This window comes from Triturus cristatus, chromosome 8 (assembly GCF_964204655.1).
Source record: "Triturus cristatus chromosome 8, aTriCri1.1, whole genome shotgun sequence".
Taxonomy (NCBI): domain Eukaryota; kingdom Metazoa; phylum Chordata; class Amphibia; order Caudata; family Salamandridae; genus Triturus; species Triturus cristatus.
The window spans coordinates 1,542,615,668-1,542,632,368 of NC_140591.1; the positions used below are offsets into that span (position 1 = coordinate 1,542,615,668).

A 16,701-nucleotide genomic window follows, 5' to 3' on the forward strand; every position below is an offset into this window, starting at 1 on the left:
TGGTCACAGATGGGCCACGGAGGGACAACATTCCTGTAGCAGAGAGCTGGGAGCCTGAACCTTACGATCCCGCAAGCACGCAGGCAAGGACAATAGCCAACAATGAACGGGCGAGCAGGAGGAGACGATCAAAAGTTCGGCCGTTGACACCAGGCTGCGTAGTTCTAGTAAGGAATCGTCGTAGCGGAGGGAAGTTCTGCACGCCTTATGAACCAGGAATGTGATTAGTTAAGGGTGTGAAGGGCACAGCAGTAACAGCCGAAAGAGATGGGGAAGTCATCACTCGAACCATATTGTGGTTCAATAGGGTGCCTGACTCAAGAGTAGAGAGACCGATGGTCGAGGAAGTCCCCTGCAGAGACCATGGTCAACTAGGTGGAAGCCCTAGCGCGACAAGTAGCCCGAGTGTGAACGGAGCGGGTCAGGAGAGTCCCAGGGATCTTAGACCAGAGGAAAGGCCACCCGTAGAAGAACCAGCAAACCCAAGAGATGACAGCCAATGACATCGGTACAATCTAAGGCCCCATCCGAAGCCCAATCAAATGCTCACTGACTATGTGTGTTAATTTTATTTTTGTTTATTCAGACTGATTTGGGACGGGATGTAGCGGTCTAGTGTTTGGCCGCGCAGTTTGAGCAGAGACCCCAACCCGGAACCCGATACCAACATTGTATCACCTTCTGGCCAGGCGTGGCCAGAAGGCTTTAAATAAAGGGACCGGAGTCGCTCTGGACTTCCGGTCCATACCAGTGTCCAATGTGTTCTTTGTCTGTCTCTGCGACACATCTATACATGCCGTATATTTACACATGTAACCCCCCTGGTTCACAACCCCCAACAATAACTATCAGCCTTTGGAGCAAAAAGTGGGGGGGGGGGGTGACCATACAAAAAGGGCAATTTTCTACAGCGACCCATGGGCATCAGAGCGCTTTACAAGAGAACAGTTACCAACAATCATCACCGCAGTACACTAGAGATACAACATGGGAAGAATTAAAAAACATACATTTGAAAGTGAGTAAAAGTCCATGGCATTAACCTAAGTGCCTTTTAAAGAGGAGAGCTTTAGTATATCATGTAGTCATAAGAGGGTCTGATGATGGGAGTTCCTAATCCTTGTGGAGCTTCCCAATAACGGCTGGTGCATATACTGGTATATTAAAGTGTTTTTTATCAAAATTCCAGTATAGCAATTTGTATAGCTGCTAAGTTTTCCAGGTATATGCGTGGTGTGCTGCTACAGTACAGATGTTTTCATTTGAATTCTAGGAATTGTAGTAATTGGTGTACATAAGACTACAGGTGCCATAAACTTGAACAGAACAGCACACATATACCTCAGAAACTTGACAGGGCTGAATAGGCAACATTAACTTACAAGGAAAGTCATTACTTTCTCGATCTAGACTATTGTTTTACGCAACAGGAAGAGTAGCGTCTCATTTAGTAAACGGGGAAACAGAGCTTAACGACGAAGAATACCAACCTTAACTGAAACCGGGCCATGCCGTTCTATGCGTTCTTTTAATAATCTAAGAGTTCAGATGTTGTTGCTATTGACATGAAAGAAGGACAATCGGTGTACTACTGAAAAGATGCCTTCTTCAGTTTGCCTCATTGCTAATATAATATTTAAAGAACAGCAAACTGGAAGTTGCTCGCCAAAAACTGATCTGAGCAGATAGCGGCATATTATAGTATATGATAAAAGTTTTGTACTCAGATCATTATTTCTGTTATATTAAAAGCACAATATATGCTCGATGGAAGATAAGTTACAAACACGAATGTATATGTGTATTTTGTAACATGCTGTAAATTGTGATGAATCTTATAGAAGCGTTGGAAATCTAAACGTTCTACCTTAGTAGTAAATATTATAAGACTTTTAAGTAGATGCAGCACTAGTTTAAGATGGCCGCCGCTATGCCTCACCGCATAAGGGAGACCTCGCCAGTCGACGGCTGTTTCAGACCACAGCTGAGCGGTGCCGGAAGTTCCGCTGGTGGATGTTGTCCCTGCAGCCGAGGCTTGTCATGTGATGTTGCCCGCCTGCTAGGGGCACTGTAGAAGGACCTGAAGTGTGGTGCTGTAGGAACTTGTGAGCGGCCCCGGCCTAGGGGGACAGGCTGCCCCGCCATGGGGTGTTGCTACAGTAATGAGAACGAGGGAAACGCGCAGGTAAGGCTGGGCGACCAAGGGGTGCAGGGGAGCCAGGCTCTTAAATGAGGTTTAGGTGGCAGCTACAAACATGTTATAAAGTGGATACGAGTGTTGCCTGCAGTGTTTCAGATGATGCTAGGAGGAAGTGGACAAGGTGGGACACAACGTGGTTGGCATGAGAGGAGAATTGTAAACAAGATGGAGATGCCAGCAAGGTACAGCGCGCAGGAGCATGTATTTTTTGCATTTATTTATTACTTCTATTAATTGCCTCTGGCAGTTCCAGGTGTTGATGGTGGAGTTGCTAGTGGGCGGGCAAAAGGTTTGCTATATGGTTCAAGATTAGACAGTGAAGTCAATGGTAGTCAAGAGATAGTAGCATAGGGGAAGTACGTGATCCTGTAAGTGAAGGAGGAAGAGAAGGGTCTCAATTTTATGCAAGAGGGGCGTGGCCACTAACTAGAGCCAAGGCTATTATCATCCAGGAGGAAGTGAGGGAGAAGTCGAAAAACCCGTGGTAAATAAAACGGAGGAATTTGGTGTCGACACAATAAGGAAGAAATTATATAAGGAGTGGGAAAAGAGTCGCATTCAGAGAAGCACAGCGGTTGCATAGTATTTACTGCACATCTAGAAAGCACAGGTAGATTAGGTTTTTAAACGCGGACTATTTTGCTGCCAACTTTTAAAATTTGGGTTTCGTCGATTTCCTAGGTGTTAAAATAGTATTCGTTATGGGAACATCTTTCGGCTGGTAAAAAATACAATTAATTTAAAACCATTGGCGCTTTATCTGACAAGTCTTTTTACAGCTGGTAATTTATGTAAATGAAAAGATGTAAACACTTTAAAGCCTATCTTCAGGCAATAGCTGCAGTGCCTTTGTGTCTAATCCTTCATTGGTCACTGACATTACTGCCAACTTTGCATCTATTTAGTGACAATCGATGATAACCATCTTCCTTATTAGAAACATGCCAGCCTAGTATTCTAGAAGGTAAAATCTTGATCACCCTGCTAACCTGGGGTTTCTGTCTTTCACTTTTTGGGGCCACCCTCTCAAATAGCATACTTCACCCATGCTCACAAAACAGCAAGTTTACAGATATGCAAGGATCTATTCTGCACATATTAGTAAGGTAGAATAATTAAAAGCGTGGGCAGGGTTTGGTCTATCTCTATTTTGTCATGTTCAAAGTAATTGCCTGAGCATAGGGACTAAAACAACCCTTGATCACTTATCATGAGGGCAGATCACTGCATACTAAGTGCCGTACTACTTGAGGAATTAAAAACTCACAGTGAAGGAGGGGGAACAGCATTCACATTGTATCTTTGTGTCACTGTGGAGTACAGGATCCTGTCCTCGAGCTCCCTTATCCCATTTCTGTTAGCTGTGAGTACAAAGTCACATCAAGAAGCTTGTTAAACATGATTCCTTTAAGTGGGCAATTCAGCATGCTTCCAATTTGTTACACTGCATCGACCTTCTTTGGTTGCTCCTGATTTCGCCATGCCTTTTGCTTCAGAGTAATGTTGCCCTTGGGACAAGACTGTAGTCCCAGGTTTTCACACTCCTATGCCAGAGCGTTCATTAGTACACTACTGTTTCGCACTTGCATTGCAAATTCCACACTGTATTTGCAGTATGACTTCCAGTGCTGGTAATTGTGTCACACTTGGGGCTCAGTTGAGCTGGAATTGTGGAGCAGTTAGGCCATTATATGCATGTCTTAAGGTAGTGCAGAATATCAGTGCTATGCACATTTTTAACCTTTCAGCTTCTTTGAATCCTCCATCCAACATTGTTGTAACATAGAGCTGTTCCTTGGATTATGTAGTGCTCTTATTTGTCTGCGTGTGTTTTTTGGTGGGATCTGGGTGTTTACTAATCTTTCGTCCTAGCCTTCATAAAGGACATTGGAGTGCATGGCTGAGCAACAGTTATAACAACAATACATGCCAAGTCTGACCTTACAGTGTGGTTCACTCATTGATTGAGGCTTAACTTTTTTTATACACAAAACTAGTCCTGTCTATTCAGAGGAAAATCTACCATTAACCAATGAAATTGCAACAGCTCTTAGCTTACCTTTGTATCAGTTATTAGCGGACCAGCCAATTTTGCGTTCATAACAGATATTCAAAAGGTAAAAAAACAATTTCAATAACTAAGCTAAAATTTAAAGAATGCTTTGAACGTATGCTAGGCTTAGTTACGACCTTGCCTTTCGTTCAATTATTCAATCAAAGGTTTTTTTCTTAAGTAAAAACTTTTCTAAAGTGGCCCCTCTGCCTGGGCCAGAAGGGGCCCAAGGACCCAAACTCCTGGAGCCTAACCATATATATAAGTAGGAGATGGGCACATGGCTCCCCAGAGCCTTAATAGGCCTCGGGGACCACATCCTCCAGGGCCGAATTGCAATAAAAAGGGGCGGAGGCTGCGTGGCCCCCTCTCCCGAGCCTTAATAGGCCTGGGGACCCTATCCCCCAGGGCAAATGTCAATAAAAGGGGAGGTGGTCGTGTACTTCCCCCCCCCCCCCCCCCCCCCCGAGCCTATGGTGGCCCTTGGGACACCATCCCATGGGGCCTTTGTACGTGGGTACCCACCAAGCCCCACAAACGGTCGGGAGAAGAGCGCGCTGTTTAAACAAAACGCGAACTGATGGAAAGTTCAACAAGCTGAGAACAGCTGTCTGCAGGGCTGCTTATCGCTCTTTGGCAGTGCGAGGGACTCGCCTTTCAACAGCTGGTCGCATTACATGATAGGAAACAGACAAAGAGATTGTACATGGATTACAGAGCAACCTCTGCTAAACAAGCGCACGTGCCTTGCACTGCAGCGGGAGAGAGAGGCGGTGGGGTGCACCCGCGAGTGGTGTTTACGCGCTCCGTTTAGGAGTCGGGCAGCAAGCAACACCATAAAACTATTCATACCAGTTATAAATTGTTTCTTCAAGAACTGTCTCTGCACTCAAAAGCTAGGTCTAAATCTATCAAAACCAGTAAAAACATTTGATAAAACCCTGGACACATCACTGTTAAAGTGTATTTCAACATAAAAAATATTTAACTGCTTTGGGGCCACAATGAGGTTTGAAGCTGCTGTGCCCTAGAATATCTAAATCCAATAGAGCGACAACACTCAGAATACGGTTTATTTGATTGTAGAGGTAAAATAAACAGCCATTGACGAAGCCAACACATCTGGCTTGCACTGTGTGACGAGATCAGCGCACTAACCAGAGGAGAACAGCTTAGAAAGGAGGACACGTGTGACAGGAGGCAATAGACTGCAGTAAAGTGAAAGCAAATTTGTGCGCGCGCTTGGCGGGGGAGCGCATTCCAAGCGGGGGAGCGGACCCTTTGAAGTACGATGCCAAACGGATTGCATGGCGGCACGATGCACGTGATTGCGCGCGTGCTCGCCATGCAATCCGCTTTTGGGAGCCCCTTTCTAGAGTCTCGCATAGCGATTGCTATCGCAATAGCTATGCGAGACCTAAAAATAGCGTTTGGTCTTCACTGCATTTCAGCCAAGGGATGAGACTGACCAGACCAGGTGGCATACAAGTGTGGCCTGTCCTATACCTTTCCTTGTGCAGACTTAGAGCTGAATCTAGTATCTATTCCTGATCTTAAATTTTCCTGCCCCTTCCCTCCAATCATACCGGAAAAATATATTTACACAGCTAAGTCTGTTGCAGTTTTAAATCCCATGCAAACTTTCTGCCCATGCTATCACTAAAGTAGACTTGTATGTTATCTGTTTCTTTGTCCTGACTCTCAGTCCCCCTTTAGTTTGAGCTAATGGACAGCCAATGTCAAATCAAAGTTTTATACACTGACTCCTGACCTCTTGCTGATAAACTCATGAAATTGAGGCATCCGTGCATGGATTATAGATTGTGTGCGATGTTACTAACGAGCCCAAAAGCAGACTCTGCTTTATCCTTCAATTTAGAAGCGCTGCAGAAAAACAGATCCTTGAACCAGGGCTTCTTCAGTCGTATTCCCTGGCAGCAGAAGAAATAAAGCTAAACAAAACTATGGAAAATACAGTAAAGATTGGCCCATAAAGAGAGACACATCCCTAGATTCACTGAGACAAATCTTGATCATGTCTCGATACATTATAAAGTTTAATAGACCTGCAGGTCTATCACTTGAGCAATCTGCTCGACCTAACTGTAATGCTCTTGAGCCATATACTGATCTAAAATGTGTGATCCTTAGCAAATATTTTATTTTAACAAGACACACTTTTTGTCATTGCCCCTTATGGAAAGCACCTTCAAATATGTGAGCTCAGCATATACAAAAAAACAATTTTGTTTGATTTAATAGACTAAATCTTTGCTCCATGTTTAATAACAATTTGGCTCACATACAGGGTGCACACAACCTGTTACTTGACTCTTAGTTCACTAACCGCATTGTCATCAGGGCGGGGGCAGAAATGTTTCTCAGTTCATGTTTAAAAAGTCTTACTTTTAATAAAGCTATCACTAAAGCTTGATGTGGCAGCGCACTATCATTTACAGACAACATATTTTCCATTGAAATGTCCACAACATTTTCCACCTACATGCAGTGTTACTGCTAAGACTTTATAGTCTACAAACGATAATGTGCGTAAATAAGGTTTCAGAAAAATATTTATAATTTGCCAGTCACAAAATAAACTTCTGATTTGTTTTGATCCTATTAAAATCTTTGTTTCCATCATTCTTGAGAGTTACCAAATAGTGTTTTCTGAACCTCCGTTATATTATTAAATATTTGTACTCTTCATTTACAAGCTCTTTAAATGTTGTGTGTCAGAAACAAACTGACATCCTACAGCCTTTCATTTCACTCCCCTGTCTCCCTGGCACGATTGGCAGGTAGTTCACATAAAAAACCTCTGAATTTGCACTCGGAGAAAGAATAGTAAATGACAATCTCCAGAATAAAATAAGCAGCAATTTATAAGAAGAACCAAGCTGATATTTGACCGCTTGTCTTAGAACACATAGCAAATGTGACAAGATAGAAACCAGATTTAAAGGCATCTTTACTGCGCATTTACTTTCTGAACGAACAGTACAACTTTTCTTTGCCAGCTCCGCTCTTTCACCAGAACGGGCCTTTGGGCCATAAAAATAGCTTACCCTGATAAAATCTGACTCGCCACAGTGAGGCGGCGTGAGGTTTTTAGGTCTCGGCTAGCGAAGGCTAAGCCTGCGCAGTCTCGCTCGCGAGATATAATGACTTGGAGAAGCGGGGCTTGAATCCGCCCCTCTTCTCCATTGGCTGGCCTCTTGAATGCTGGCCAGCCATTGGAGAAAAGGTCCGTCACTCCGAACAGACCCCGTCCTTTTCGGATTCGGGGGCGTGTTTTTGCAACTTTTCTAATTATCTCCTCCAGCCAATGGCAAGAGGAGAGAACAGAAAAACACGCCCCCAAATCCGGAAACGCCGCTGCCTTTCTCCGAGGCATTTCTGCTTCGCCTCGGAGAAAGGTGGTGGTGTCCCGGCGTCCGGACGCATTTGTTAATTTTTTTAGATCTCTGTCCGCGACTTTCCCTTTCTCTGGGTGGGTGGCTGCTTGGCCCCTTACTTTCGCAGGGGTCGCGTGCGCGCCCCCCATGACCCCAGGGCTTGTCTGCCGTTGAGTGCTTCTCTGGCGCCTCTCTCCTATGGCGTCCACAGCCGGTGGTTATAAAGATCCCCGCGCGTGCTTAGCTCGCCTCCAGCCCTAGGTTTTCAGAGGGAAGATGCATCGTTTTCGTTCACAGGCTCTCATCGGCTTTTCCTGGTCCCGCTTCTGTTCTGCCTGCCGTTGCTCGCCTCTACCGTTAGTGGACTTGAATCTTATACCCGAAAGGTGGTTTAGTAAAAAGTGTTCGTCTATCGGCTGATCTCTGCCAGGCACGGCGCGCCGGACATGCCCAGGACAAAGAGGAGGACGAGCGGCGGCAGCCGGGGAGCAGGAGCCAGCGGCGGTAGCGCAGGAGGTGAGCGTGTTACCCTTATCGAGTTGTGTAACGTGTACATAGCGCGCGAGCCGACCCGATCATGCCCCATAATGCATTGGCCCAGTAAATGGTGCTCTGCCTTCGTGACGGTTAAGGGGGTGGGATTCCATGTTGGTGACATGCGCTTGCGCGGTGATGTAGGTTTTGACATCATTGGGACGAAGGACGAAAGGTTGTCGGCCCCTTAAGTGACCATTATGTGGCCCTTCTATTTAAATACATTAACTCTGTTTACTGTCTGCATACAGCGTCGGCTCGTTTTGAGTGATAATTTCAATCTCATAAAGGCACCGGTGACTAGCTGGGACTTCTTAAGGAGATGTTAGTTTGTATAGTAAGCATTTTGGACAGGCTTGTGATCCGCCCCTTTAAATCATTTGGCTTTCGTCGACCATCCTTTTTCTGCTCCTACTTGCTTCCTCAATCATTAAACCGAGACCTATTGCCTTTACCAATGATTGTTTTCAGTTCACTCACCATTCATTGAACCAATGCAAAACGTCTTAATAACTAAGCTTTAGCGATTTGCTGCTGAAGCGGGTGTATAGAGCAGACTGCGTTTCCTTCCTTGGTACTTCCACTAAAAATGAATGAGGAATTTATAAAGCGCTGGAATCACCCCGGCAGGGGTATCTCTGCGCTAGCAGCGGATAGAAGCGAGGAAGTCGTGAGGGCGCTCAATCTTTAATAAGCTCTGTTTTTAATAGTTTTCTGATTTTAAGCAAGTTAGGCCATTTACGTAAGGCACAGGGGAGCGAGTTCCAGAGACGTGGGGCAACATAGAAAAAAATTTTCTCCCCCCCCCCCCCCCTTTTGAAGTTTGTTGACCCCAGTCACTGCTAACAGCCTTCCCACCTGCCGTTGAGGGCTTCTCTGGCGCCTCTCTCCTATGGGAGCGGAGCACGTGACCTGTGGGCGTGCTCGGTGGCGCTTGGGTGTGGGTGGCGTGTGTATGTGTGGCGGCGTCACCCGGGCCCCAGGGAGGATACGAGGGCGGCTGTGTCCCACTTGTGTTCCCACCTTTATTCCCGCGGACAGTGGCACTTTTGTAAAATATCCTAACCCCCGAAAAACTTACGAGCGCACTGTCAACTTCGCCACTCGAGCATTTCATCCAGTCTCAGTTTTTTTCTTTTATATTCTGACACTTGCAAATCTCAACATAACATGTCTAATGGCTGACACCGCAGAAAAGCCAAGCGTGCCAGTAGACTATGGGGTGATCAGGTCATGCGTGGGGTGAACAGCGGCGGTGCAGGCCGAGCCGCGCGCTCCGCCCTGACATAGATTGTCAAAATAGACCCTGATTTACAGCCACGGCCTACACGACGACACGGGGCCGCTGCTGCCTCTTTAGGTCTTACTTGAGAGTGATTGGTGCCTAATTTTACAATTTTTTTTTAACATATGCATACTATACATACTCTGCTTACATCTCACTACCTCACAACATCCCTCTGCCTCACTACATCACTGTTTCACTACCTCACTCTCTCTCACTACATAACTCTCTCTACCTCACTACTCCACTCTATCTCACTACTTCACTACTACTTCTCTCTCAAAACATCACTACCTCACTCTCTAGCTCACAACCTCACAACTTCACTCTCTCTCACTCACTACCTCAATCACTCTCTATCTCACTACCTCACTCTTTCTATCTCACTAACTCACTTTCACTCTCTTTCATTACCTCTCTCTCTCTCACTACATCACATCACTCTATGCTTATATATCACTACCTCACAATATCCCTCTCCCTCACTACCTCACTCTTTCACTACCTCACTCTCTATCTCACTACCTCACTCTCTATCTACCTCACTCTCTCTCACTACCTCACTCTCTCTCACTACCTCACTCTCTATTTCAATACCACACTCTCTCTCTGTATCTCACTACCTCACTCTCTCTCTGCTAATGCAATAGGTATCACATATGCAAAAAAAGCTAATGCCAATAGAAATGACAATGCCATTTATTTAGGGATACAAAAATAATAAAAAAATAAGGAGCAATACCAATAGCTCTACCTATAATATTGCCGAGACCATTGCATTGTAAATGCTTGTTAATGGCCTGTTGATATAGGGGCATGTGCTATTTGCAGGATGGAGGCAGCAGTGTTTAGCACATCGAAGACAAGCTGGCAGGTATTGGCAAAGAGTAGAAGAAATGGCAACCTGGCTCAGATGTAGTGTGCTAGTCACCGTCCACGCAAGTGGGTGCAATCTCTTAGTGCAGAGTCAGATTGCCACCAGAAAGATCGCATGCTGAGCTAGACCCAGGACAACGCTCTGGGGATGGACAACTGTTGCCCGGTTCAGCTTGTGGCATATATCCATCAGACCCAGTGGGTTGTGGCTAGGGGAGGTCAGCGTCGTGGTTTTCAGCTTCAGTGAGGCAGTCCAAGTGATGTAACAGTGGAAGAATTGAGAGGATTTCCCCCAGCCAATGAGAATTCCTTAACTCCAAGTTGAAGACAAAAACATGGAGTCATTGTGGGTGAAAGATGCGCTGCAGTTAGGCCTAGACTACATGTCTTGAGAATCTTGCTGATGGCAGCATAGGCTGCTCTTAGTAGTTCCCAGCTGGATCTTTGTGCACTGTATTTTTATGTTTTTTAGAGAGAAGAATGTGAAGAGCCAGGGAGCCAAACATAGAATTGTGTAAGAAAAAGGCTCTAAGCGAGTCTTGAGTTACACAATCTTAATAAATGGGTAGGAATTAGTGTTGAGTAAAGAGCTTCAAAAAGCTTAATGCTAGGAAGTAAAAATTGCTGACTGGGCCAGACGACTGTAGGTGGCCCCTCTCCTATCTCTGTAAATTAGTTGTTTGCATCTTGCTGTTAAGTGTTAGAAAGTTGATCCTAGAGTTTCATATTTGACTACATTTTCAGCTCCTCATCTTTTGCATCTGTCAAATAGTCAAAATGAGGTTGCTCAAGCAGCTCATTATACTTTTTGATGTCAAAACAGTCTCTGTCATTGGATACTGAATTACAAATATCTACGTGATCTGGCAAATAATCAACTTGAGTGTCTAAATAAATTGAAAACAACCATAACCCCTAACTATTAGAACGAACAGAAGTAATGATAATCACCCTGAAATAAATATTCATGGCTACCCTTAACTTAATAACCCTCTCAAATAAGTCGAACAAATTACACTGCAGGAGGGCATTTTTTTATCCTATCAAATAACGCTGGAAAAGCACAAAGGTGGGGATTCAGTCAGATGGCCATTTCCCTCATCTTAAATAAACTGAAAAATTGCAGTCGTCAAATCTGATTAGCTTGACCCGAATACTACAGTTATCACATTTTATGAGCGGATGGTCCATGTGCTGTAACATGTCCCATTCGGATACCATCAGGACAAAAAATCTTATGCTTTGAAAATACAGTTGCTCAGCTGAACAATGAAACTGTTTTAGGTTGAAACTTGTCAAGAAGTAGTTGAAAAGCTTCTGATGACCAAAAATCAGAAATGCACTCTTAAACAAAGAAAACAGTCTGAGAGGGTCTCTGAATTTTGGCAGCCTAGGATTCAATAGCAGAAAAATCCAACCATGTACAGTTTTGTGCGTTACTGTAGGAAAATGTGTGGCCCAGTATAAATCATTACTCTGGAAGGTTGATTTTGATACATAGTCTTTAGAGTTTGATGATTTACTGACGTGCCCCAAAACCTTTTAACAATTTAAAGCTACTGGCCAAACGGGCTGCAGTTACCTGTATTCTGTGCAAATCCAGGTTGGTAGGCAGACTTATTATTTTTAGGTCTCGGCTAGCATGGCTGCGCACATGCGTAGCTCGCTCGGCGAGATTTAATGATTCTGAGGGAATTCTGCAAAGGTCTTCAAGCCCCGCCCCTCTTTCCCATTGGCTGACGTCACCGTTTGTGCTAAACGGTGGCCAGCCATTGGGAAAGAGCACTTTGTGACGTAGACTTTTTAATTTTTCAGATGGCCCACTTGGACGGGCTCGTCTGACTTCCTCCCGTCGCAAAAGGTTTCTTATCTTTATGGGGCCATGTGTTTAAACACATGGCCCCATAAAGACAAGAAATCGTATGCAGCGCGGTCCTCTTTCACATTCGGGATCGTGTGTTTTTTTTTCCTAAAGCGACAGGGTGTCTACACGGCCATGTGACCACGCCACTGCGCACTGGCGACTGACAGCAGCCCTGTCCCTCGCTGCCAGCCAGGGACAGGGCTATTGCTGGGAAGCAGTTAGATCTCTTATGTTTCTGCCTGCAAGTTGCACGTTGCTTTTCTCGTCCGTTTGCTTTTCTCAAACCTGCACCCTCTGTGTTGCATCCGCCCACCTTTTTCCTGTGTTGTTTCCCCCCCCCCCCCACCCCCCCATCCATGCCCGCCATATTGCTTTCCTCCGCATGTGCCTTACGGGTTGCTTACGCCTCCTCCCCGTACATCTGTGTTGGTTCTGCTGTCACCTGCGCCCCCATGTTGCCTCCGACCCCACTGCTTTCACCATAATGTCGCTTCCCCCACCCGCTATAAAAAATTATTTTTAGTTACCAATGTGACTTGTATTTGTAAATATAAAAAAAATCTGCTTTTTTTTTTGGGAGTGCCAGCTGTTTCCCTCTGTGTACTTCCCTCCCATCCTTCACCACCCTCCGTGTACCTCTCTTTCACCAGTATGTTTCTGCCTGCAAGTTGCATGTTGCTTTTCTCGTCCGTTTGCTTTTCTCAAACCTGCACTGTCTGTGCTGCATCCGCCCACCTTTTTCCTGTGTTGTTCCTCCCCCCAATCCTTGCCCGCCATATTGCTTTCCCCCACATGTGCCTTACGGGTTGCTTACGCCGCCTGCCCGTACATCTGTGTTGGTTCTGCCGTCACCTGCGCCCCCATTTACCGATAATTTTTCTATCGAAACCCGGGCGCCTCTTTAATTGTAATCATTGCCGTTAGGAATAATTGTGCTAGTTTTCTGTGAGATTTTGGGTGATTTTAGGCATGTCAGAAAGGAATGCGAGAGGTCGTGAACTTTTACGTTGCTCCAGGCAAGTGAAAGAGAGCCGGGGAGACCTGATACTGACAATATCCAGATCCTCTGAGGGTCAGCAGTGGCACAGAAGAGAGAGAAGGGGGGGGGGTTGTACTTTGTTACGCACACGGCCCTCCATCACCCTCTTAAAGAATTACCCGTCCGTGCCCGTTCCTCAAACTGCTCACTGAGCAAGTTCCTTGTACTACCGGTCGGTTCCAGCGTCCCACAACACCCTCCAGTGCATGTTTCCCGTGCCCTCCAGTGCATGTTTCCCGTGCTTCCCACCGATGGTAGCTCTCACGCGAGGAGCTAGCGCCATATCGTTCACTGACCGGTAGATCCAGCGTCTCACACAGCTCTGCAGTGCCATTCGCTCATGCTGCCCACCGGATTCCTGTTGTGGGCATTAATGGAAGTCCCTTACGCATCCTGTCAATTTCACCATCTCAGACTGCCCGCCAGGCCAGTTCCATTTTATAACACAAAACCCCAGCTCCAGCAATCATTGCCCATCATTGTCAGATTTTCACAGCGACCCAATGGTTCAGCTCCTCATACTGCCTACTAGTGTTATCTTTTCACACTGATCCCGAGCCAGCTCTTCAGATTGCCCACCAGTGTCATCTTCTCACACTGACCCCCAGTTTCAGCTCCTCATACTGCCCACCAATGCCAGCTCTTCAAAGTGACCCCAAGTTCAAGCTCCTCATATTGCCCACCAGTGTCGTCTTCTCACACTGACCCCCACTTTCAGCTTTTATTGTTCACCAGTGTCATCTCCTCACACTGACCCCCCCCTAGTTTCAGCTTTTATTGTACACCAGTGTCCGCTTCTCACACTCACCCTCTGCTCCAGCTACTTTTACTCCTCACCGGTGTCAGCTTTTCACACTCACGCCCAGCTCCAGCTCCTCTTACTTCAACCGTGTCATTTTCTCATACTGATCCACAGTTCCAGCTTCTCATACTGCCCACCAGTGTCCTTTTCATACGCTGACCCCATACCCAGCTCTTTTTGCCCACCAGTGCCATCTTCGTATACTGACCCCCAGCTCTAGTTACTCATACTGCCCACAGGGCCAGCTTCTCACACTGATCTTCAGTTCCAGCTTTTATTGTTCACCAGTGTCATCTTCTCACACTGACCCCCAGTTTCAGCTTTTATTGAAAATGCAACAGGTCTCGCCTTTGGTTAAGTTAAAGCCATTTGCTTTGCTAATGGTATTGTATAGCAAAGCAAATGGCTTTAACTTAATTAAAGTCGAGATCTATTGCTTTTTTAATGATTGTTTCTCAGTGAATCTGGAGGAAAAGCAACTTTAGGTAAAATGGTTTCATAATGAATGGTATTTGATATATTGACAATTCCTAACAACCTAATCTCTTTTGTTTCAATGTTTTTGCAAGTTGATTTTACATTTTTGCAAGTGTTTAATTGCCCTCTAATGTTTCAGAGCGGTCCCCCACTTCTTGCCCCTCCTTCTTTCTACATTTCTGACTCTAAAGCTCCATGTAGCAGTTTACTTAAAAAAAAAAAAAAGTATGGATTTCCCTTTTCATCTTGATCCTTTGTATCGGCAGGGAATTCATACCTCTGCTGCCCATGATGCTTTTACCAGCATCCATCTCATTCACCTAAGTCCACGTTGTCCTTTCCTTCACTCTCCTCAATGCATACCTTTTCATGGTTTTCAAAATAAACACTTTCTTTCCCAGACCTCCTTATAATCTTGTGTCCCTTCTTTATAACCTCATATTTTTAGCTCCTCTTCCCCTTTATTCGTCTTTTCCTGTGCTTCTCCCATCCTGCATTCCGTTAATGGTTGCCGTAGGAATAGAAAAGAAGCAAAGGTGATAATAAACATCTTTTTTTTTTAATTCTTCTCTTCGTCTGAGATTATTTTTTTTAAAAGAAAGATTTTGTTGCAAACCACCAGGTTTTTTCCCATTCTATTTTTTGCCCAAATTGATCTTTTTCAAGAGGACTGTCTTGTCAGCCTGGTTTACTGACTGGCTATTTAGTTGTTAAAGATTGGTGATAAACTTGAATCAATATGTTTGCTTCTTCTTGGAAGCCCTTTAGCTGTGTTTACTATGTTGTTTTACCTCAGTTGTGTTCCCTGGACATGTCGCTATTTACCTTATTTGAAGTAAGATTAGGGGCTTACTTTGAGTTCAGCTATCGAGTATAAATGGAGTTCCGATTGCCACCATAAAAGCAGTTTTTACAGTGAAGGGGTCTAAAGATTCGTAGAGCGTATTGCTGTCTTGATGGAAGCAATTGGTGAACATCTTCATAGATATTTGTGGCATATGGCTTAAATTTTTTATAATAAGTCCTCACACAATCTGGTTTACATAATAAATTTAGATTGCAAGAGACTAGCTATTTTAATATTGGAATTATTTTGTTCAAATGGGTCCAAAGTTTCTTTAGACTTTGACAGTACACTTTTGTAAGAACATTTCACTGGAGATGTTGCAGTGTTTACTGCAATTGGTTATACAGAATATATTACTCCCTCCCCCCCCCCCCCTCCCCAGATAGCTAGCACTTTGTACATATCCCTCCTTCTGGAAAATGTTGCCCCCCCTCCAAACAGGTCACATTTTGGAGCTCATGGCGGCGCTGGCCATGACCTTCCTTGACCACTTTTGTCATATACTTGAGCACCAATAATACATTCCTTAACTCCAAAGGATAGAGTATTGCCATATATTCTCAGCTAGAGTATTTAGGTGCATTCTCAAACATGACTCCATCAAAGCAGCACTGAAATCACTTCACCTGCTCTAATTGGATGTAGGGGTCAAGTTCAAGGTCCATCAAGCCTAATGGGTGGGAAGGCCCAAAATACGTCCTCTCATTTGACCTACCAATACTAACCAACCAGGAACCTTCCCTTAATGTGTCAACTAATTATCATTCAGACTACTCAAACTTGGAGACAGATCTCTGTGAGACCAGATTTGCAATAGCTTGCATCCACATCTGAGATTCAAGCCTATCTACTTCTGGTTCTGGATAGGGCTAAAATGAAAATAAAATTCTTTAAAGTTGTGCTGAGCTCCTTCAGCAAAGCGCTTGCAATTGAACATCCAGAAAGGTAGTGCTTTAGTTCTCAACCTCACAAAGGCAGGTTTTTCTTATTCTCATCTTCAGGGTTCTGTGGAGTGCTGCAGGTCTTTTTTTGTTAATTCAGAACTTCAAAATAAATATTGATATGAACAGATGTATAAGATTGTTTATTCATGGGGAGGAGCCTAGCGCTTGACCAAGATGGCCGCGTGAGCTTAGAGCTCCCGAGACCCTCGTGCCCTCCGTCGACTATCCTGTCTCTAATCCTGATGGTATGCATGGCATTGTGTTGCTGAGTTGTCAGGCGATTGATGCTACCCGCGGTCGGATCGCCCATCGAGAACCGGACTTACGCCTGGCGGAAGATCGCGGCCTATCTCCCGGGGATGCCAGGGGCTAGAGTTGGCAG

At 45.0% G+C, this 16,701-nt stretch overlaps 2 protein-coding genes across 2 annotated transcripts in view; one reads left to right on the forward strand and one right to left on the reverse strand.

The window, feature by feature from the left end:
- LOC146806089 (secreted frizzled-related protein 2-like) overlaps positions 1-1,552 on the reverse strand; it is a 127,228-nt gene extending 125,676 nt beyond the window's left edge. The window contains exon 1 of the mRNA XM_085623414.1: positions 1,491-1,552. Coding sequence (XP_085479540.1) covers positions 1,491-1,510 — 20 coding nt within the window. The 5' untranslated portion in view covers positions 1,511-1,552. The remainder of the gene's footprint in view (positions 1-1,490) is intronic.
- Positions 1,553-1,981: 429 nt separating this feature from the next.
- The window catches only part of LAMTOR1 (late endosomal/lysosomal adaptor, MAPK and MTOR activator 1), a 156,901-nt gene continuing 142,181 nt past the window's right edge, over positions 1,982-16,701 (forward strand). The window contains exon 1 of the mRNA XM_085623415.1: positions 1,982-2,185. Coding sequence (XP_085479541.1) covers positions 2,144-2,185 — 42 coding nt within the window. The 5' untranslated portion in view covers positions 1,982-2,143. The remainder of the gene's footprint in view (positions 2,186-16,701) is intronic.